The sequence below is a fragment of the Sarcophilus harrisii genome, chromosome 6 (assembly GCF_902635505.1).
Source record: "Sarcophilus harrisii chromosome 6, mSarHar1.11, whole genome shotgun sequence".
In the NCBI taxonomy this organism is placed as follows: domain Eukaryota; kingdom Metazoa; phylum Chordata; class Mammalia; order Dasyuromorphia; family Dasyuridae; genus Sarcophilus; species Sarcophilus harrisii.
Window position 1 is genome coordinate 107,344,161 of NC_045431.1, and position 22,586 is coordinate 107,366,746.

At 35.6% G+C, this 22,586-nt stretch overlaps 1 protein-coding gene across 1 annotated transcript; it reads left to right on the forward strand.

Moving 5' to 3' along the window:
• Positions 1 to 6,870: 6,870 nt before the first annotated feature.
• SPCS3 (signal peptidase complex subunit 3) lies at positions 6,871 to 20,223 on the forward strand. Its single transcript, XM_031943931.1, has 5 exons — positions 6,871 to 7,154; positions 8,798 to 8,871; positions 12,239 to 12,315; positions 15,444 to 15,559; positions 16,636 to 20,223. Exons 1-5 carry the CDS (start codon positions 7,012 to 7,014, stop codon positions 16,766 to 16,768), a joined length of 543 nt encoding a protein of 180 aa, XP_031799791.1. The 5' UTR covers positions 6,871 to 7,011; the 3' UTR covers positions 16,769 to 20,223.
• Positions 20,224 to 22,586: the final 2,363 nt, after the last annotated feature.

Sequence of the window (22,586 nt, forward strand, 5' to 3'; positions counted from 1 at the left end):
AATGCCCTTGTTGAGCAAGGAGTAATGATTTGTGATCATGGGAACGATTGTGAGCAGGAGGGTTACAGCCTGTGGCTTCGTGAGCAGGGGTGCCTTAACAAGGCCTCTCGCTTGTAAGCAAGTTGGTGAATTGGGTCTCCTTCCATTGGCAAATGCCATGTATACACAAAGCCCACAAACTACTTCTTTGAATGGTGATTGGGGATTGTCTACTGTTGGTGTGCTGATCACACTTGCAAAAATGTATATCAACAAAGCTGTACCGCATAATAAACTGGAGCTCTTTTCACACTCTATGAGTCTCTCCTCATTTATCTTGCCCCTGAGATCAAAAGGCTCATACATATGCTTTGAGCTCTTAAAGACTGCTGCAACATCCTCCCAAATTCCTTTTATGTCACATATTTGATGTTAATACCTAAATCAGGTAGGGAGTCAAAACAGAGAAAGAAAATTATAGACCAATTTCCCTAATAATATTGATCTAAAAATCTTAAATAAAATGTTAGCAAAGAGACTACAGCAAGTTATTACCAGGATAATACACTATGACCAAATAAGATTTATACTAGAAATAGAGGGTTGGTTTGATATTAGGAAAACTATTAGCATAATTGACTATATCAATAACCAAACTAAAAGAAATCATGATTATCAAATGCAGAAAAAGAACTTGACAAAATCCAACATCCATTCCTATTAAATACACTAGAGACCATAGGAATAAATGGAGCTTTCCTTTAAATGATCAGTAGCATCTATCTAAAATCATCAGCAAGCATCATATGTAATGGGGATAAATTAGAAGCATTTCTCATAAGATCAGAGTGAAACGATTGGCTATTATCACTATTACTATTCAATATTGTATTAGAAATACTATCTTTAGCAATAAGAGAAGATAAAAATTAAAGTAGGTAATTAGGTAATGAGGAAATAAAATGATCACTCTGCAGATGATATGATGGCATGCTTAAAGAATCCTGGTGATTCAACTAAAAAACTACTAGAAACAGTTAATGTTAACAAAGTTTCAGGATACAAAATAAATCCACATAAATCATCAGCATTTCTATATATTACCAACAAAGTCCAACAATAAGAGATACAAAGAGAAATTACACTATAGATTTTATAAAATATTTGGGAGTCTACCTGCTAAGACAAATTCAGGAGCTATATGAACACAATTATAAAACACTTTCCACACAAATAAAGTTAGATCTAAACAACTGGAAGAATATCAAGTGCTCATGGACAGGCTGAGCTAATGTAATAAAAATGACAATTCTACCTAAATTAATTTATTTATTCAGTGCCATACCAATCAAACTGCCAAGAGCTAGAAAAAAATAGTAACAGCTTATCTGGAAGAACAAAAGGTCAAGAATTTTAAGGAAGTTAATTTTAAAAATTTTAAAGTTAATTTTAAAAATACAAATGAAGCTGGCTTAGCTGTACTAGACCTAAAACCATATTATAAAGCAGCAATCATCTTGGAAAAGGTATTCCAGGTAAAAAAAAAAACTTGAAAAAAGGTAGAGAATGTTTTGGGCCTAATAGCTGGCCTAATAAAACGGAGAAGTCATACATGGTAACATGGAGATAAAAAAGAGAAAACACTAGAAAAGTTATTTGGGGAATGCATTTTTAAAAAGAATTTTAAAGAAAATACCAACTTAACAAGGCTGGACTAATGTGAAGTCATTGAAATGTTACAAAGAGAAGACTGATGTGATAAAACCAGTATTTTAGCCAAATTAATCTGGCAGCAGTGTGCAGGAGACATTGGAGGGAGGTTCCCTAGAACCAAGAGAATCATTTAAATAGTGGGTGAATGACAGAGAGAAAAAGAGAATGGTGACTAAGTTGGACAAGTCCTTTTGTAATTTTTTTCCTTAGAGCCAGGAAGATCTGTCTTTCCCTTCTTACCTTTGTCTCCCAGAATCCCAAGTTTTCTTCAAGAAAGTTTATATTCCTATGTCACATTCTAAAAGCTCATTTCACCACTTCTACCCTCATATTCATACCTGCTGATGCACTCCCTCCCCAAATCATTTTATATTCTTTTTGCATATGTAACAAAGCCATTGATGTAGGAAATCAATACCCTTGCACCGAATGAGGGGCAGAGTTAGCAAGAGCTCCAGGCTTTCTGGGTTTCAGTGGCTTCTGTTTGCCAGTTTCAGGAAAGATGGATGAAGACAGACTCCAGATGGCTGAAAGGAGAATAAGACTCGGGAAAGAAACTGACAGGAGAGGAGCTGACAGTCTCCATCATGTCCAGATTACCAGCCTGCTACACTAAAGATTTAGGGAAGTTTCTCTTTGGTGAGAACTGGGCCTCTCCCTCCAGGTTGTGGTGAGTCACCTTGATCCCAATGGGAGAACTCCTTCACTCTGTATTGTCTGCTGTGTATCCTCTGGTGTATACCTGATTTCTGTTTTGCTTTCTGGATTTCTCTGCTACCTGCTATTATTGTTCATTTTGAACTGGTATTTGGTGGGAAAGGAGTAGGCTTTGAATACAAAACTGAAGGCCTCCATTACTCTCAAAGAAACAGTGATCAGAAGTTTAGCTGGAATCTGAAAATCACAACTCTAGACTAATAATATATTAAAGAGTAAATAAATATAATTCTAGCCTGGTATCTCCTCTCTCTAAGAAGAATAGTCTTCTGTTTCCCCTCCAGTTAAGAAGGAGAGTTTCCTTTGGAGAAGGGTGGGGAAAGAAGTGGTTGGAGATATCTATTCTGCTTGTCTTTGACTATACAATACACCCCCATGCTACATGGGATGGGACACTCCTCACTACATATACATGTTTATATATGTAGATGTTTTCTCCCCCATTTAAATATAAATTCCCATTTTATTTTTTCTTTTTGTCCCCAGCTTTAGGGCAGTGCCTTCATAGGTTTGGGGGCTTGAAGAGGAGGAGATTTGGAACAGCTGCTGTGGAATCAAGAAGTTAAAAATAATAATAGATGAATAAAAGTATTGCTAAGCAGCAGCAAAAGCTTGGCTTAAGTTAAACAACCACAGATTTTGTGATAGGCCAGATCTTCACTGTTTGTCATTTTCTCTAACAAAACTGCCCAAGAAGAGGAGGTGGAGAAAAAGCTTATGATAGGAATTGTTCAGGTTTGAGAATTAATAGCCCGATTTTTTGGAATGGCTTTCTGGGAGGGATAAGAAAGAGAGAATATAAGAGAAAATTTAGGTGATTTAAAACACAAAAAGCATGAATAAAAATTTATTTAGAAAAACAACATGACAAATACCAAACACTTTCTAAAATTCTACTGTTTAGAAGTCAGGCTTTGATTTACCTTAGGCAATTAACTTAAACTCTCTGTGATTCAATTTTTTTCATTTGTAATTGGTGGATGATGATAATATTTGTTCTACTTATTTCACCAAATAGTAAAGAGACCTCTGTGCAAATCTTAAAGCACAGAATAGATGTGTGATATTACATAAGACTTTTAAAACTTAAGACTTCCACATTAAAATGCAAGAAGGGCCCAGATCATTCTTATTATTACATGCAACTAAAAAAGACCTTCCACTGAAATCTTCCTCCCATCATGCCTTATTGGCATGGATAGAGGAGACACTGGCTTCTTAAAGGCTCTGCCAATGGAACACAGTTTCTGGCAGATCCTATTAAACTGGCAAGGCTTTTTAAGTGTAGCTTCCTAACAGTAGACTGCATGTCTATTGCTTCAGAATCCATCCAAGAATGGGGAGTTTATCAATAGATGGTCACACTAAGATGATGAATATTTCAGCCAGAACAGCTTGTGAAGACAATGTACTAAGTTTTAGAGTTTGTGCAATCTGCTTGAGTGAAGGAAGCACCCACATTAATGGAATAATGGCTCCTTCAAAACCTATAGAAGAAGCTAGGCACATGTCCCTTGGAGTTAATCTATCATGACATCTTGGATAGCTTACTATTGCAGATGGATGATGAGATGCACTCAGAAATGAGTAAAGCAAGGAGTGCTAGCAGGATTTCATTTGGAATATTCTACAGTGATTTACTTTCTGAGTTCAGTTATTAATCATCTCTCAACAGGTGACTCTTAAATCTATATAACCAACCTTAATCACTTTCCTGAACTCAAGCTCAGTATTGCCTTCTGCCTGTTGGACATCTTTACATGAATGAATGCCCTACAAGGCATTTAAAATGCAACCTATCCAAAATGGAACTCAGTACTCTTTGAATACATCCATCTTTCAAACTGCCACATTTCAATCCATGGTACTACCATCCTTCCAGTTGGCAGGTTCATAACCTTGAGTTGTCTTGGATTTCCCTTCTCTTTCAGGCCCTGTGATCAATCAGTTGACAGTCTTATTAGTTCTACCTTCACAACATCTCTGTACCCTTTTCCTCCACTCATCATCGCTTGCTTGGAGGATTACAATAGCTTATTGTTAAATTTCTTTGCCTGTAGTTTCTTCCTTATTGAACATATTCTCTATGCAGCAGCCAAAATCATATCCCTTTTTTATTTTTTATTTAATAGCCTTTTATTTACAGGATATGTTTTTTATTTAATTATATTTTTTATTAATATATTAAATATATTTTTAATTATATTTTTTATTTAATAGCCTTTTATTTACAGGATATATGCATGGGTAACTTTACAGCATTAACAATTGCCAAACCTCTTGTTCCAATTTTTTACCTCTTACCTCCCCACCCCCTCCCCCAGATGACAATAATATAAATTATATAAATATAAATTAGATACACAATAAGTATACATGACCAAACCGTTACAAAATCATATTCCTAAAATGCTGTTCTGGTTGTGTCAGTCTTCCTTTTTCCACTTAAAAATCTTCCATGGCTCCTTATTGCCTGTGTGATAAAACCTAAAATTCTTAACCTTATATTTAAAGCCCTTCCCCGAATCTCTGTTACTTTTCTAGTCTTATTTGATATCACTCTTCTTCATGTACTCTCAATTCTAGTACAAATAACTTGCAGAAAATACTTCATTCCCTCTTCTCAGAATTTCTATCTTTCTTTAAATAATCTCAGGTCCTTCAAAAGGTTTTTCCACAAGCCCTCCAGTTATGAGAACTTCTTGGAATTACTTTGTAAAATCACATATTCTTTACATTTACTTACTTGTTTATATGTTGATAACCTCTCAATATAATGCCAGTAATATTTTCTTTTTACTTATGTATCTCAAGGATCTAGCATCAGGCTTTGTATCTAATAGGCACTTTAAATTGTTGAATTAAGTGAATATTCTCAATCTCTTTGCTGCTATATAAAAAGCACATTTCTTTAACACCAATATTCTATATGTGATAGTATATGGCTAATCAAACCTGAAACATCCATTATCTAGGAACAATCAATATTGCAGAGCAAGTCAGGTTGATAAGGAAAGGGGAATGGAAAGATGCTGAGCGGCTAATTAAGGTAATTAGGGTGCAGCCTATTTCCAGTGAATACTTGTTCAAAAGAAGCACCCTAAAAACCAACAATGTATGTATGATTAGGAAAGAAAGTAACAAGAATGAGTGCTAACAGATGGACTACCTATGGATTGTGTTGGCGTCCGCAATATAGTAAAACAGTCTGGGGAAGGCAGCTAGCACATTTTTTGCACAAATACACGAATACGTATATGTGTGTACAGACACACACACATACACACACGTACATACATATATACACACACACTCCGCGTAAGAATTGGAGGTGAAGAGGAAGGGCAGTGACAGCAAGGGCAGGGTGATAGTATCACTTTAGTAAGTCCTTTCACCCCTATAAAAGCCTCATCTCTACAAGGATGGGGAACCTCGCTCAGGCTCCTTCTTCCAGCTGATGTTTTGATATATAAGAATAAGAATTGGGAACTTAGAGGCTGTGAATTTAAACATTTGCATACAATAGAAAGGAGAACCACAACGTAAGCTCCTTGAGGAGAAGAACTAGTTAATTATTATTTTCGTTTTATTTTCATATTCCCAGCCCTGTGGTAGTCCCTGGCACAAAGTCAATGCCTGAGACACTCCATACGTATTTGTTGAATTAAATTGGGACCCAGGGAATTAAATTCGAACCCCTGGCCAGGGTCTCTCAAAGGGCGCAGATGGACACGTCCGAGATCGCGCTAGGTCAGCACATGCATAGTTTTTGTCCAGGTTTCCGTGGGATCGGCGTGTGTTTTACAAAATCCCCTCCATTCTTAAACACTGCCCGGGAATTAATGGGATTTAAACTGCAAGAGAAGCCAGTCCTTAACAAGGAAGGAAGCAAATACGCAGAGTAGGGCTTAGGCGAAGCCGCCTGAACCCCGGGGGAACGGAGCGCGAGGACGCAAGCCCATCCCTCTCGGACCTGCCATTGCTTAGCTCCTCCCTTGATCTGGTGGGGGGGGAAATGAGAAAAGAGGATGGGGCGGGGCCGACGGAGAAATATGGGCGGAGCGTAGGCGCGGGGCGGGGCCGCAGCAATGGGCGGGTCCGGGTGACGAAAGCGGCAGTGCGCGACCAGCGCTCCTCCCATCCTCCTTCAGGCTCGCGCTTGGATTGGCTACGGGTCACCCAGACTGCGGCGAGAGGGGCAGGTGGACCGGGTTTGGGGACCTTGCCCGCCTTTCCTCCGCGTGGCTTCCGCCGGCTTCGGGGCCCCACCCCGCCCGTCCGTGCGCGCGCGGGAAGGGGCGGGGCGGAGCAGGGGCGGCGGTAAGATCGCGCCCGCCCCTCTCGCCGAGCCGCGCCCCTGGGAGGCGAGGAGGTGGGGGAAGTGCGGAGGTGGGCCGGGGTTTCAGCGGCGGCGGTGGCGCGCTCGCTCCCGGGAGGAGCGCGCGCGCGCCCTGGGCGGCGGGGAGAGAAGCAAGCCGGGCCGGAGCCGAGCCGGGTGTGTGTGGTGGTGCGTGTGGCGTGTGGCGCGAGTGGGAGCGTGTGTGAGGGAGGGCGGGCGGCGGGAAGCGAGTGCGAGGGGCCGAGCCGAGTCAAGCCGCCGCGATGAACACGGTTCTGTCGCGGGCGAACTCCCTCTTCGCCTTCTCGCTGAGCGTGATGGCGGCGCTGACCTTCGGCTGCTTCATCACCACCGCCTTCAAAGACAGAAGCGTCCCGGTCCGGCTGCACGTCTCCCGAATCATGCTGTGAGTGCGGGACGGGGCGGGGGTGCGGGGCTGCGTCTGTCTGAGAGTGTGTGTGTGTGGGGGGTCTCCCCTCCTGCCCTGCCGCGGGCTGGGGCTCGGCTGCACTGCTAGCTTTCCCCGCTACCCCGGGGCTGGCCTCCTCCTTCCTCCCCCACACCTCCCTCCTTCCCGGAGTGTTGGGAAAACTACCAAAAAAAAAAAAATCCCCTCCTGCGTGCAGACCCAGCCCGGGCCAAGTTCTTCAGCTCGCTTTCCCGGTTCCCCTAATTCAGGTCAGGGACTGCAGCCCTCCTTCCTGCTCCTTCACTTCCCTCCACCCCCGCGCGGGCCAATGAGGGAGCCCCACACCAGCCAACTCGGGCTCTGCCGAGGCGCCTGCCCCTTCCCCACCGCTCCTGGCACATCTGCAGTGTGCCCGCCAGAGTGTGGCTCCTGTTCGCGCTCCTCCCCGGCTTATTTTTGATTTCGTGTATCGGGGATTTCATGCCTCTCTTCCCTGGAACTTTTCCCCCTCTATCCAGGCAAGCTTGATATTGTTATTCTTTTTGTTCGCCGAGATCTTGGTAGTTTTCCCAACACTCTCTACGACGCTTAAATGTTTGAATTAGGCTTGTTTCTGTAATACCCATAGTTTAAACCTCTCCCTCCTTTTTTCATTTTTTCTTTAAAATTTTTTACTTGTTAATAGTTCAGAGGCGCACCTGGTGAGGTTTTTGGAAATTAGCACTCTTTTATTTAAGCTTGTGTGGAGATTTTCGGATGGAGAGTCTGAGCAAATTCTGAAATGTTCCCAACGAAATGGAAGTCGTGTTTTCAGTTGCCTGTTGTCTAAAAAAAAATCTTTTCTTTTAAAAACCATCCTCTGTTCTATTATTTCTTCTTTGATAAATGCAATATTCTTTCCTTTTCATCGCCTTTGTACTTAGTCAAGACAGATTTCCTGTTGCTCTCTGCATTAACTTCGGACCTTTCCTGTCAGATGTTTAACTCTGACAGCTCCTCTAAATCACTCTTCTTCTGCCACCTCCCCCGTATCCCCATTGGTTTGGTTTATTCTGATGCCCTTAGCCATTGGCTAATTTATTTTTATTTTTTTACATCTCCTTCGATGAAAGCGCTTTTTACCCAATTATAAAATTATCTTAATTTCTAAGTCTCCAAAAAAATTTTTCAGGAACTATTAAAGCATATAAAGGTAGCTGATAACCTACCCCAGTAGGTACAATTTATCCTATTTCCTTTTTTTTAGGGTGAATCTAATTAATGTCCATCCTTTTAGATGTTAAGTGTATCTTTGTTTACCCATATAGCCCCAATTTTTAGGTGATATGGCTACCTTTTTTTTTTTTCAGTTGATTCTAATTATTGTCCATCTTTTTATTAGATTTTTAGTGTATTTTTATTTGTCAATGTAGTCCTAAATTTAAGTTGATAGGTTTACCTATTTATATATATACCATAGAACTGGTCAAGAGATGCTCACAAATGTTTGGAATAAGCTGCTTTGTGTTGCCTTTATATGTATATATATGTGTGTGTGTGTGTGTGTGACAAAGGTATTCAACTTTTCTCTGAGGAATTATAGATAGAAATTCTATTACTTATTGTGGTTGAAGGATTATAAAACCTATGTTTATTTTCAGAAAAAATGTAGAAGACTTCACTGGACCTAGAGAACGAAGTGATCTGGGATTCATTACTTTTGATGTGACTGCTGATATCCTTTAGGAAAATGATTTTTTAAAAATACACATAAATTTTAGTGACTTCATATTTGTCTTAAGCTGAATTATGACATTCAAAAATATTCCATGGAAAAACAACAAAGCAAATCTCTGATAAGTGCTTTAGAAGACCTGAATTATAGTTATGAATTTGTCTCCAATTTCTATGTTGTTTTAAAAAATTTAATCTCTGTGCTCTAATTTTCTTATTAGTAAAATAAGATTAATTGTACCTGCTTCTTTTTACATCAATAGTATTTGCTTGTGGTGGTGCATTTTTTTTTTTAATTCAAGGGGGGGAAAATGTGAAGATGCCTGTAATTATTTAGAAGAAACTTAAATCTATTCCATCAAAAAGGAGATTTTGAAACCCTAAAACTTTCATTTAGAAAGAACAAAATTGGGATAAAAGAGAAGAATCATTAATACACAAACTGTTTAGAAAGTGCATTTTATATCCCTTCATTTAGAAGCAGTTAGTATTGTTACAGTAGCATAGCTATAGTATCTAGCAGTAAAATAGCTTGCTTATTTAATTTTAGTTTACATGCTTGCTTTGTCAATTCAGTATACAAATAATTGATCACTTAATGATCTCAGTCAACAGTTAACTGTCTTTTTATAGAATATGTTATTTTATAATTATAACAGAATTATTTAAAATTGCAGAATTCATTTAATGGCTTAGCTGTGTCCTCCAGTTTTCTGACTTCTGTCTGCCATACTTTCCTGACAGATGAAACGGCCTTCCTCCATCCCATTTATTGGACCAGTCTTGGTTTGGAAGTATATAAATCACTTTTAGGCCTGGTCTCATCTATTTTATTGAGATAGCCCCCTTTACTGCCTAGAATCCTCCAAACTACAAATGGGTTTTGGAATTTGGATCAATCATATTTTTTTACATCAGGTATTTACAGGGGGTCTGTAAATTAAAGACTTTTTTTTTTTTTTTGGATAATTGTATTTCAGTATAATTGGTTTCCTTTTTAATTCATTTTAATTTGTAATTTTCTTTTGTATAAAGAGATTCATGGGCTTCACTAGATTGCCAAAGGAATTTTATGTCACAGGAAAGGATAAGAACTCTTCTTTGAGTGGATTTAAACCAAAGATACTCTCTTTTACCCCAGGGCTAGAATCTTAAAAGTAGTCTGGATTCAGCAATAAATTGAAACTTTAGTCTATGGACAGCTACTGTGAAAGTAGAGCTTACATTGAAAAGATGGGGGGGAAGTACACTTATAAACTAACCTGTTTTCAAGTCTCTGGTCATCTTTAACTTAGCACTGCTGAGAATGGATTGAGGCTAAACTCAAGAGTTTTCATATTAAAAGTAGATTATCCTAGCTAATTAATTTACATATTTTTGTGTTAGCTCTTTAACCCTTAGTTCTTTCAGATATTTCTGTCTAATTGGTAGCTGGTGGTGTATGTATTTGTCAGCTTACTAAAAAAAGTCTGTATATTACAAAGTTTTGTAAATGATGTATATCATTTGCATACAAATATAATAGATAAAAAATTATTTGATTTCAAAAGAAGCACTGGTCTTTCCATTCTTGTGAGATTTTTATTTTTTGTGGATTAATTAGGTGGTCCTAAATCTTGTATTTTACCAGAGTGGCCTATGGGTTTAAAATTTTGAAGAAACATTGATCTAGTTAGTTGAAAATAACATAGTTGGTGACATATTTGATCTTATTATTTCAGTCAGTCAATTATTAAACATTAAGTGATTACAATGTTTCAGGTACTATGCTAAGTGCTAGAAGTATTTGAAATTTATTTGAAATATTTTGCTCAGTTTAAAATGTCACAGTAGATTATACAGTGATTGTTTTTAGAAAAGGAATAGGATCCACATTACACAGAGTGCATGCAGTAGGAACTTTTCATTCATTTTTTTTTCTTTTTGCACTGGGCATGCAATATAAACATAGTCATAGGTAATTATACCTATGATGAGACTACCTTTAATAATATAGGTAGGCATCTGCTCTCCAATATAGTGTGAGTGTTTCTTGAGCACCAACCATTGTATCCTAGAGTTACATAATCAGTGTGTATCACAGGCAGGATGTGAACCCAGATCTCCCTGTTTCAGTCTGGCTTTTTTCCCTCAGACAATGCTGCTTCTTACTTTAACTATAACTATGAATTTGATTTCATGGAAAAGTAGATTTTGAATCTTTGATCAATTTTGGTAAACAGAACTGGAAGAGACTAGGCAAGTCCCTCGTTTTATACAAGAGGAAAGCAAGGCCAGAGAGGAAACTGCTTTACTTATGATCACCTAGCACAGGACTTCTTTAACTTTTTCCATTTGTGATCCCTATTGTCCTGAGAAATTTTTATGTGACTCCAGATATATAGATATGTAAAAAAGGTAAATGAAACATTTACTGATAAGAAAACATAATTTTGTGACCCTCACATTCAGTTAAGAGGCCTTATATGGAGTTGTGAACTCACAGTTTAAGAAGCTGGGACTTGGTACGATGATACTACTTTGTTCACTAAATAAATGATATCTCATTTATATATTTTAAAGATTTGTGAAGCCCTTTCCACATACTATCAATTGATTCTTACAACAACTTTGTGAGATCAGTATTGATATTTTAAAAAAATTAGTAAACTGATTGTTATTTGTCTATTAAAGTAAAGTTTACTTTCAGTGTAAAGTTTAAACCAAATAGCATCAATTTGGTATGTGATTTCAGGCAAGTAACTTAAAATTATGGATCTCATTTTTCTTCTTTGTAATAATAACTTAGATACTCTTTATGGTGCCTAAAAATTCTGTGATTCTATGCTTATCTTTCCCTCCTTTGGTAGTGGTTATTAAAGGGAAAATGGCATTGATTAATCTAAAAAAAAGTCTTTTTGGCATTTATCAGGTTTTTTTTCCTCTTTTGCGCCAGATTTAACTGTTTAGCTTTTTTTTTTTTTTTTTTTTTTTTTTTTTCCCCTGTAGACAAAAGAGATTAGTTTGTGTGCTAAGAGACAATATGTTATACTAGAAAGTACAAAATTTGGGTTTCAGGGCATAAATCTAATCCATTTTGCTATCTACTAGCCAAGTAATCTGAAGTAAATCATTTAATCTCTGGACCTCATATTCTTCTTTGTAAAAGGAAGGGTTGGACTTTGATGATTTCCTTTGCCCATTTCAGCTTTAAATCGTTCCTCTAATCTTTTGATAGACCTATTAACAGAAGGAGAAATAATTGAAGAAGGTCATTCTTATGTCAGAAGTCTACTCTTATACTTAGAAATCTACTTTGAACAACTAAGCGTTAACAATTAAAGTTGTATGCCATTTTATGTTTTTGTTCCTTAATTTTCTTTTTCCACATCTAGAGAATATATTTGACTGGAATGTAAAACAATTATTTCTATACTTATCAGCAGAATATTCAACAAAAAATAACGTAAGTATATTATATATTTAGAAGTGTGTATTAGCTTTACAAACTATTTAAAATTAACATTGAATTTTTTTATTTTTGGGGGGGGGGTAAGGTAAGACTTGTATGATTTGTAGCCTGGTAAAAATTTAAAGTTATTTCTACTATATGGGTAACGATCTTAAAGAGAGATGTCTTTAATGATATAGTGATGCTCTAGGCTTTCTTTCCACTTCCCTTCTCAACCACGCCTTTGGGATTTGGGATCACACTAACAAGTGCTCTCTATGTTTAAGATTTGTAAAGCCCTGTCTTTATACATATTATCTCCTTTGATTCTCAACTCTGAAGTAAGTATATGAACAAAGATTTAGGTTAGACCACTCATTTTTCAGGTATACTTGGAAGGGATCTGGCATCTATGTTATCTGTGCTTGTTTGGAATGTGTCAGAAACCTCACTGAAAATGTTATTTCAGATGTTTGATTATATATCAGATTTTTTGCAAAATGTTAGGTGGTTGATATTCTAAAGGTCTCAAATATCGTGTATCCATGATTTTCCATATTTATATGATTTGGAGGCTTATAAGTATTTTTATTAAATTGAATATTTAGAATAAATGGTTATTATCAGTATTTTCCATCCAATAAACAAAAGTATCACAATTTGGGTGTCTAAAAAATATGTAGTGAGGCACCTTTAATCATCTTAGAGGGAAAGATAGGCATAACTGAGAAAGTATAGGTAATAAATCATAAATTCATAACTCCTATTGGATTATGCTTTAGTTTTCTGACTTTTATGTCATTATTTTATATTATACATAGCTTACTATTAATAAGTTTTTGATAATTATGGTTGTATATTTGTAGTTGTGTTAAAATGGATAGTATTAAAATTATCTTACTTAAAGTATCTATTTATTGGTTCTCCTTGTAATGTACCCATTAGGCCAAATGCCTACTTTGACTAATATATACATATTGGTAGGTGACACAAGGGATAGAGTTGGAGTCTAGAAAACCTTAGTTCTAACCTTGCCTCAGACACCAGCTGTGTGACCCTCTGCCAAGTCATTTATCCTCTCATCCTGTTTTCTCATGTAACACGAGGATAATCTACTACACAGGATTGTTAAAATGATCAAGTGAAATGATATTTGAAAAGCACTTTGATATCCATGAAGTTCTATATTAAATATTAACTCTTATTATTAATATGCTTAAATGTATGTTTAATTTAGTAAACATGCCAGGGAATAAGTTTATTCTTTCTAAGATTGCCCAGATCAAGGCCCTTTGTGCAATAATGTCACGAAGAGCTCATTTTTTAAAAAATAGACATTATATCAGCCTCTTCCATAAAAACACAAAACCTTGCTGGTAATATTCATTAGCTGACTGCTCAGTTTTGACATTTATAGCATCATTCCAATGAAACTAACACCCACCTAGCATAATGTTTCACTCGATACTGGATTTTTATGAAACCAATTAAAAAATCTACTCTAAGAGTTCTAAAGGATCACAGCATGGTTTATGAAGAGATTAATAAAATTAATGGTTCTCTTTTTGAATTATTTAGAAAGTATAAATTATTTCTTTTGTGTCTAGATTACCATATTATAAAATTTGATTTTGTTACAGTACCTTGAGGAACAGTGGTGAGGACGGAATTGATTATTACATGTGGTATGAACTATTCCTTTACAGTGGCAGCAGTTTTATCAGATTGGCATATTTTGCATCTATCCCACATTACAGTTTGGTTGGTTGCTTTAAGATGATCCCTTAAAACTTAAAGCATTCAAAACAAAGCAGTTCTTAAAATAGATTTGAGAGCTAAAGGGTAAACACCAGCAGAATAATTTTAGTAAGTTCAGTAATTCACCTGGATTTTCTTCCTCCACAATTTTTGAGAAATATTCCAGTTTAATTTTTCCCAGGATAACTAATAGATTTGTTGGTTTGCTGTCAAGCCAAGACTGTTGCTTTGGGAAATTTAAAATTTTCATGATAATTGTAAGTTTAGATTTTGTAATAAATTCACCAAGACTTAGAGCTAGAAGAGACAAAGCATTTAGTTTTGCTCTGTTATTTTACAGTAGGGGAAACTGAGTCCCAAAGAGATTACATTTCTTTTCCAAGATGTTTCATGTATTATTAAAGGGCAAAGCTAAATTCAGAGAAGATTTTCTCATTGCAAATATTTGTTTCTATAAGAGTTTTATAGTCTCAGGACACACTAGAAAAGAATATACAAGTTGGGATTTTCTGGTAGAATGCTACACACTTAGTAACTGAATGAATGGAAGAGAGTAATGAAAAGTCCTATATTTTCAGAATAAATAAAATATCATTGAAACTTTTTGCTCTTTTCATTTCTTGAACATTGGGGCTCATTTTTCTTTTGACAAAGAAAATAATATTGTGTGAAAATTAAACATCACTACTGCACAATCATCTGTATTTTGGAAATAGTGATTTTTTTTTTTTATATGCAAACCAATTAAGAGCTGACCTTAGTAAAGTTCATGTGAGAAGTATGGTGTAGTAATTTTAGGGTATAAAAATGAATTTTTTTAAAACTGATTTTTTTCAGGGCATCCCTATTAATCCAGCATCTGTATGATATTGGAAAATTCTGTCGAGCAGGAGTGGCTGAAGTTGCCAGATAATTATAAATCCGCAGGACACTATTTGGGACCCTATAACAGTGTTTGGGGTGTTGGCAGGGCACCCTTGATTATCCATTGTCACCTCCAAGAATGGCCACCCTGAGAATGGTCCTAGGAAAGTTTGACAATATTAGTGACAGATAATCCAACTGAGGAACTGTTCCCTGAAACATTCTAGGTTGTGCTGACTCATTAAAACCACCTAGTGTCTCAGTGGTAATGTCATTGACCAGTTCTTTTTGAAAGAGCTAGGATTTTCCTGTGAGAGCCTTGGAGATGGTTCTTCACATTTATACTTGTTTTTCATTTGTTAATGTTAATATTGTAGAGATTTCTGTAAAATATGGCTGATTTATATAAGTTATATTGCATATTTACTAATCTGTCTCCTTTGGATCAATGCTACTTTTAATATGCACTGACCAGATGTTATGTTAGAAGAATTGTCTAATTAATTCTCGTTTCAATGTAGGCTCTGAACCAGGTTGTCCTTTGGGACAAGATCATTCTGAGAGGCGATAATCCGAAGCTGCTGCTGAAAGATATGAAATCAAAATATTTTTTCTTTGACGATGGAAATGGTCTCAAGTGAGCAACTCATGCCATATTAAGTGTTTAACTGTGTTTTGGTAAAGATGAGAGGGAAAGAGAAGCAAGAGGGAAACAAAAAAATATCATAGCATTGAATAGGAGGAAAATGGTGAGACAGGAAACAATATTCTTGCAGATTTTAACTTGCAGACTGTAGGAAAAGAGCTTTTTAGAGGAAATGGCTGGTGAATGGGATGAAGCATTGGGCTATTCTTTATTTGGAGTGAGATTTCATTATCAAACTTGGGCTCTGCTGCTGATTATTTGTGTATCCTTGGGCAAATCAGCGAGCTTCTCTGGGACTTTAGTTTCTTTATCTTTAAAATGAGGAGTTGGGCTAGGTGAATTCTGAGGTTCCTTCCAACTCTGCAGCTTTGATCCTCTGAGCCTTTTGATCAATAGATTGAGTATTCTAAGTATAGTGTACCATATACTCTGAGTAGTAGCAATGGAAACAGGGAGTCTGTTCTCCATGTTTTTTCTGGAGGTGTCCCTTTTGTTTTCAAGTGGGTAGGAAATGCAGGAACTTATGTCAGGATTACAGTCAACACACAGTAGTAGAACCTATGGTTGAAAACTTGGGAAATTGCTGGTAGCTCAAGAGCTTCCTTTGCACAGTCATAGAATGTTAGAACTGGAAGGGCCATTAACTTCACGTCATCCTTCCTAACTGACTGGAGAGTACTGTGGGCCGATGAGGTTTAGTAACTTGATCAAGACCACAAAGCTAGGACTAGATCTTCTGATTCATAGTAGTATTCTTTCCACCATATGATACTGCTACTTATTTCAGCTTTGATTGGTGCTGCTATGAGTGTATTGAATGATTAAATCACCAGTGATTACTTGTGAATTGTTGCTAACCTAATTCTTCCTCTTGATACTTAAAGTGGAAAAAGAAAATGGCAAAGATGAACTTAGTAGTAGTAGTAGTAGTAGTAGTAGTAGTAGTAGTAGTAGTAGTAGTAGTGTAGTAGTAGCAGTACAAATAAAATTATTTAGATCACAATGTTTTTAGTGATGAAACTACAAATATTTCTGCTGACCATTGATTATCATTTGTCTTTTTACAGGGGAAACAGGAATGTCACTTTAACCCTCTCTTGGAATGTTGTACCAAATGCTGGAATTCTACCTCTTGTGACAGGATCAGGACATGTCTCTATTCCATTCCCAGATACATATGAAATAACAAAGAGTTATTAAATTATTATTCTGAATTTGAACAACATATTTTTATACTTAATGAATTTTATCTCATTTGCCCCATCCTTTTCCTGCTCCCTCTTCTTTTGTCCTGAAAGCAAGAGACACTTGCTTTTGGTTGTAACTTTTACAAAAAATTAGGTTTCTTTTGGTTTTTGTTTTTTTACAAGAGCCAACATTGAAAAACATAACTGAAAGGAAAGGTAAATGGGTGACAGAATTTTTTTTTAAATTGGCCACCTCAATGAAGTATTACCTTTCTTATTAATAAAAGTTGAAAAGCCCTCAAATAGTCTTGATTTGTAAAATATCTATTTGAAGTATTCTCTGCATTTCCATTATTCTTATGGAATATAAAGTGAAGAGCATGAAGGGTAGTTAAAACTTCCAGGTGCCTGTAGAGTCATAAGAACTCTGTATTATATGCCTTCCATTCATGCAAATAAGCATTTGATGTGATTCAGATGTAGACATCCTCTTTTATCTTTTCTGAGTATGTCTGATAACTGGCAAAATACTGTCATATATTGTTACATAATAGAAGTCTGGTTTACAAAATAGCTGAAAGTGACTAATTGTTACTTAGGAATGCCCATATTTCTTTTCTTTTTTTTTTTTTTTTCACATACAGGTAACTAGCAATTTTCTCCACTTAAAGGCTAAATACCTCTTTATATCCTGTAAACCAGTCTGTAACAAAACTTTTTAAAGCCTCTTAAGTGAACCAATGTGTGTCTTTTAAGTTTTTTTTTTTTTTTTTTTGACCTTTCCTTCCTGTGATATCTTTATATAACTTCTTTGCATTGTCACCAAGAGTTGAAGATTTCAGCATGGTTTGCCCCCCCTTTATAACAAGTCTATCCTGGTGAGCATGCCTTGTGTCATTGAAGGGGGATTATTTAAAAGCTTCCACCAGTCTACACTTTGATACTAATGGTATGAAAATAGAACCAGCTTGACACAGCTTACAGGCCAGTCTACAGAGCCATATCTGGTCATCATGTTTGTTACTTTTTAATGCCTTGTGCTCTGCTACCTGAAATAATATCATCTGTGTGAGGGGGAAGGAGTGACTGTAGAACCTTGTCCTGAGTACCTGTTCATGAAATTTATTTATAGACATCTTAAACATTTTTATTTTGTGGAAATTGAAAGTTAGAAGGGACCTCATAGTTACAAACCAATTCTTTTGCATGCTCAGTTATAAACAGACTACAGTTGGCCATAGTTAGCATTAGCATACACCTTCATTTAGAGCAGATCAAACAGGGATACAGCAGGTAACATATTTGCAATTAACATTAAACTTTTATATAAATTGGCCTTAAAAGTGGAAAATAGGAAACCAGAGATAAACTTTACCCTCGAGTACGTTTAATATGGTAATTGCATAACTGGCAACAATCAAATGGCTAATTATTTTATTAAGAATTATTCATATTGCCTAACAAAATTATATTTCACACTTTTTTATAAATGCAAATTTAGTGAGTTGCTATTATAATTATAACCCATTTATAAATCCTAGTCTTGGACTTATTGACAGATTTCATCTGGATTGAATTTCATTTCTCAAGATTCAAGGGAAGGAAAATAAGATAAATTTTTCAGATAGGGGTTCCTTTTAGCACAAGGGAAACTGCTTAAGAAAACAGCCTATGGAATGAGGAGGAACACTAATATTTGGAAAGATAACCTTTGATCTGGCTTTTCCTTGTCCAAACAAAGTAATTTTCTCTACAGATTCCCCCAGGCCTTGCAAATTTAAATCCCTTTAGCTAATATGGACTGACAACCAACTTGGAAATTTGGAGCCTCGACAGGCACTGAAACTACAGTAATTGAGCTTAAACAATAAGGGCATAGCTTGATCTTGTGAAGAAAACAATGGTGTACAACAAATCTACTCTTTAGCCAATAACTTATTTGAGCTGTTAGATAGTGGCTAAAGTTAAAGCATAATTGATTATAAGACCTCTATTTGCATTGAGTGAATTTAATAGAGACGAAAATTATGATTAATCTGATGTTATTTGTTGAATTGATGTGTTAATTAGGAACAAAATATAGTATCACCCCATTTAACCTAGATAATCTTACCATAGAGCAGTTTGGTTTACCTATTAGTCCATTTTGTGTGAATTTGCTCAGGGTAAGGATATTCCAGTTTCTGAATAAGGGGTTTGTATATTCAGTTACAATTCGGAGGCTTCATGATCCTCCATAAGACACTAAATCAACTTGTGTCAAAATTATTTTTGAAAGAGGTTTCATAAAAAAGTAGAAACAAACTTGTTACTGGCTTAAGTAGAAATGCATGCAAAGTACACAAATATTCAGAAATGCATGAGAAAAAAAATTTTAAAAAGTTTAAAAAGTCCTGAAAAAACTGGGCAATTGGAAGCCACCCAGTAAATTAATCTTAGTTTAAAAAAAAGGCTGATGAAAAAAACTAAGGCTTCAGACTGCCTACATTTTGGTTAACAGTAGGTTAAAAGTTAAATCCATATTTTCCTTTGATCAAAATTGCAGTTTCTGTAGTGGCAGTGTTGGGTTAAAATACAGAATAGAAGTTTTTGAGAAATAAGTTGAGTAAATTTTCATCTAACTCTAAAATTGCATCCTCCAATAACAAACATTTTCCTCCTACCACTTGTAGGACTACCCATTCTGCAGACAGGCCTAAATTAGGTTTCTTTAGTTGATGGCCCTTAAGAGTTAGAATTATCATAGTAATTAAGTGACTCCACAGAAAATTGCAATCAGGTACATTTAGATGCAAATCTTGAGTCAAAAAAGTGGAGGCTGTACAGCTTTTTGTTTGGAAATTCTAGGTTACATATGATGCAGCTTGATTGAGGGTTCCAGTCCCTGGTGTGGGTGCTAGTTAATCAGGTTGTTACTGTGTGTGTAGTTTGAAATGAAGTGAAATTCTTGGTGTTGTGAAAAGCCATAAGCTGTGAACTTTGGTAATGTTGGTAGTAACCAGATTTATGCCCATACCTTTCTAATACTTTCCTTGCTTTAGCAGAGACTGTTTACATGATGACATGAAGCAATTTTTGTTGTGACTGCCAATGGCTTAGAGAAAACTGTTTAAAAAAAAAAGTTGCATATTTTTAATGCAGTTTGGGCAATTGTTTACTTACTACATAAAGATTTCATGAGGAAAACAAATAATGGAAGTACTAAAGACATAATGAGGATTTTCTTAATTGCAATAAGTATTCAGCGTTTTTATTAATAAAATAAATTTGGTTTATAAGTAAATGATGCATCTTAAAAGAATTTTGGGAGTCTTGCTTTTTGTGTGAAACTGTTAATGTAAAAATAAATGAGACACCAAGAGTAGACATAATTTATTAAGTGAAATAATGTATTTATTATTAAAGGTAAGATGCCTAAAATCACTACATCATATTTAAAATAAAAATAATGCCTTGTGTGCCTACTATGCCCAATCCATAGGACTTGTTATAGAAGAATCGTCTCCTGCAGTTTTACAAAACTCTACATCTGACTACTTCCCAATCCCAAATACCTTGCATTTTGCCTTAATTGCATTGGGGGCGAAATGTAGGTGGTTTATTATATTGAGCAGCTGTGATTATGTGCTTCCAGTTCTCTGTTGCAACTATTGGACATTTGTGGGATAAGGCCATTTAAATTAATGTGTAATCTGGATTATTCCAAAGGTAATATTTGACATTATTAATCAGAAGTTTCCACATAGAATAATACTCACATATACCCATTTACACATATGTATGTATGTTATCCTTTGACTTGTATATGTAAACTGGAAAAAGATCTCTTCAGTTGGTCATATTATTTCATATCAGCTTTATCTTTTTTAGTTTCCATTTCATTCTGTCTACTTCACTGGCTTTCTAAAGCTGATTTTCTTAATTTCACCAGAATGGAAATGATTATTTGCAGAGTACTTTTTTCCGATTAAAAAAAATTTATACACACATACACACCTCCAGATGAAATGCCTAATTTATTAATATAGATCAGCATTTTCTTTACAGAGCTTCCCATGATACTGAGAAGTTAAGGAATTTCCTAATTTCACAATCAGTAATGTCAAGAGTTAAGACTTGAACTCAACTATTCTGAGCATAGCCAATTCTCCATTATGCCAATATTGACTATTTTAATTTGTAGTAATAACTGTTTATTCAAATAGTCACTTGGCTAATGCATCTTAGAGGACATAGTCTCTCTTATTTCACCTTGGACCTATGTAAAGAACATGTGAATTCTCCCTTTTTACTCGGGCATTTCCTTTGATTCTTCTAACCAGCTCCCACAATCCTCTGCCTTCTGGAGCAGAACTACTACTTATCAGGTCTTTCTAACTGGGCACTACAATGAACTGTGAAATGACTATTGAATTCTTCCCAGGTGGGAGAAAGAAACCATTACCCTTGGGTTAAACACACACAACATTACTGCCTACCTCATCTAGTCCTTGGGATGGAAGTACTTTGTAAATCTTAAGTCCCTTATAAATGTGAGTCATCAGCACATCTGAACAAACTAAATTAGCTATACCTCACTTTCCTATTTAAAGGATCAAGAGATTGTTTATTCTATTGTGCCTATGGACTGTTCAAGCATTGGAAGTATGTGTGCCCACGTGAAAAAAATTTCCCATGTTTTATAGTGCCCTTCAGTCCATTAATTGTGTACAGTCTTTGGACAAATCTCTCAATCTCAGTTTCCTCCTGTAGAATGGGGCTAATATTTGTACTTCTTACTTCACAGGATGATTGTTAAGAATCAAGTGAGAAAATACATAAAGTATTTTGTAATTAAATATTTGTACCAAGAAAAGTATTGGGAATAAGTTTGAAATGAGGTTCAGATTGTTATGTTAATTTAATGTTTTTTATTAGTTTTTTTTTTTTTTTTTTTTTTTTTTAAGGAGACTTAAAATGGAATTTCCATTGGGGAATTTCCCTGAAATAATAAATCATCCTTCTGCTGATTCATGGTTTTCTTTACTATGAAAAATTACATTGGAATATTTTATATTTTGGTGAAAAATGTCTGAGTTGATAAAAGATACCTACTTTTTAACTTACAGAAATTAAAAAATATACTTAGTACAAATTAAAAATACAGAGGGAATAGGGAAATTGCTGGCTATTGAATAGTTTGTATTTAAGATCTGATATAGGAAAATAGAAGATCTTATTTCCTGCTAAGTTCGTTTTATTTTAAATAATCAGCCAATCCTTCCAAAGGAATTTTCTAAATTTTGAGTTGTACCATAAAGGTACAAAATTTGAACAAAATTAATCTAGGACGAGCACTTCTAGCTAACACTGACTGATGAAGTATGATTCATGACAGTTAAATAGAATTAGAAAGGTCAAACAAGTCTATATTACAAGCCTAAAAGATGGTTATGGAATTAGGAGTATTTTGTTGGAAAAGTCAGTTCTAATTTATTTGAAAAAGCAAATTGTGTGTAACTGATTTGGTAATGTTTAATTTGTTAATTTGTATAAACAAGATGTAAACATAGGAGATGGATGATAAAAGAAAATTGATCTATTTAGAATCCATTCCAGTAGTGATAATCTAGCAAAACAATGAATGATGTAAAAAGTCCAGAATCAACTCCTATACTTTTAAATCAAGCTATTATAAATTTAATTATTAAATGAACAAATGCTGTCTATGTGCAATTCTTACTAAAGTTCCTTTTTTATTTACTTTTAGGCAGGGAAAATACACATAATTGGGCTAATTTATGTCATGAATTATACTTGAATTTATAATAATAGATTTTTTAAAATTGGGT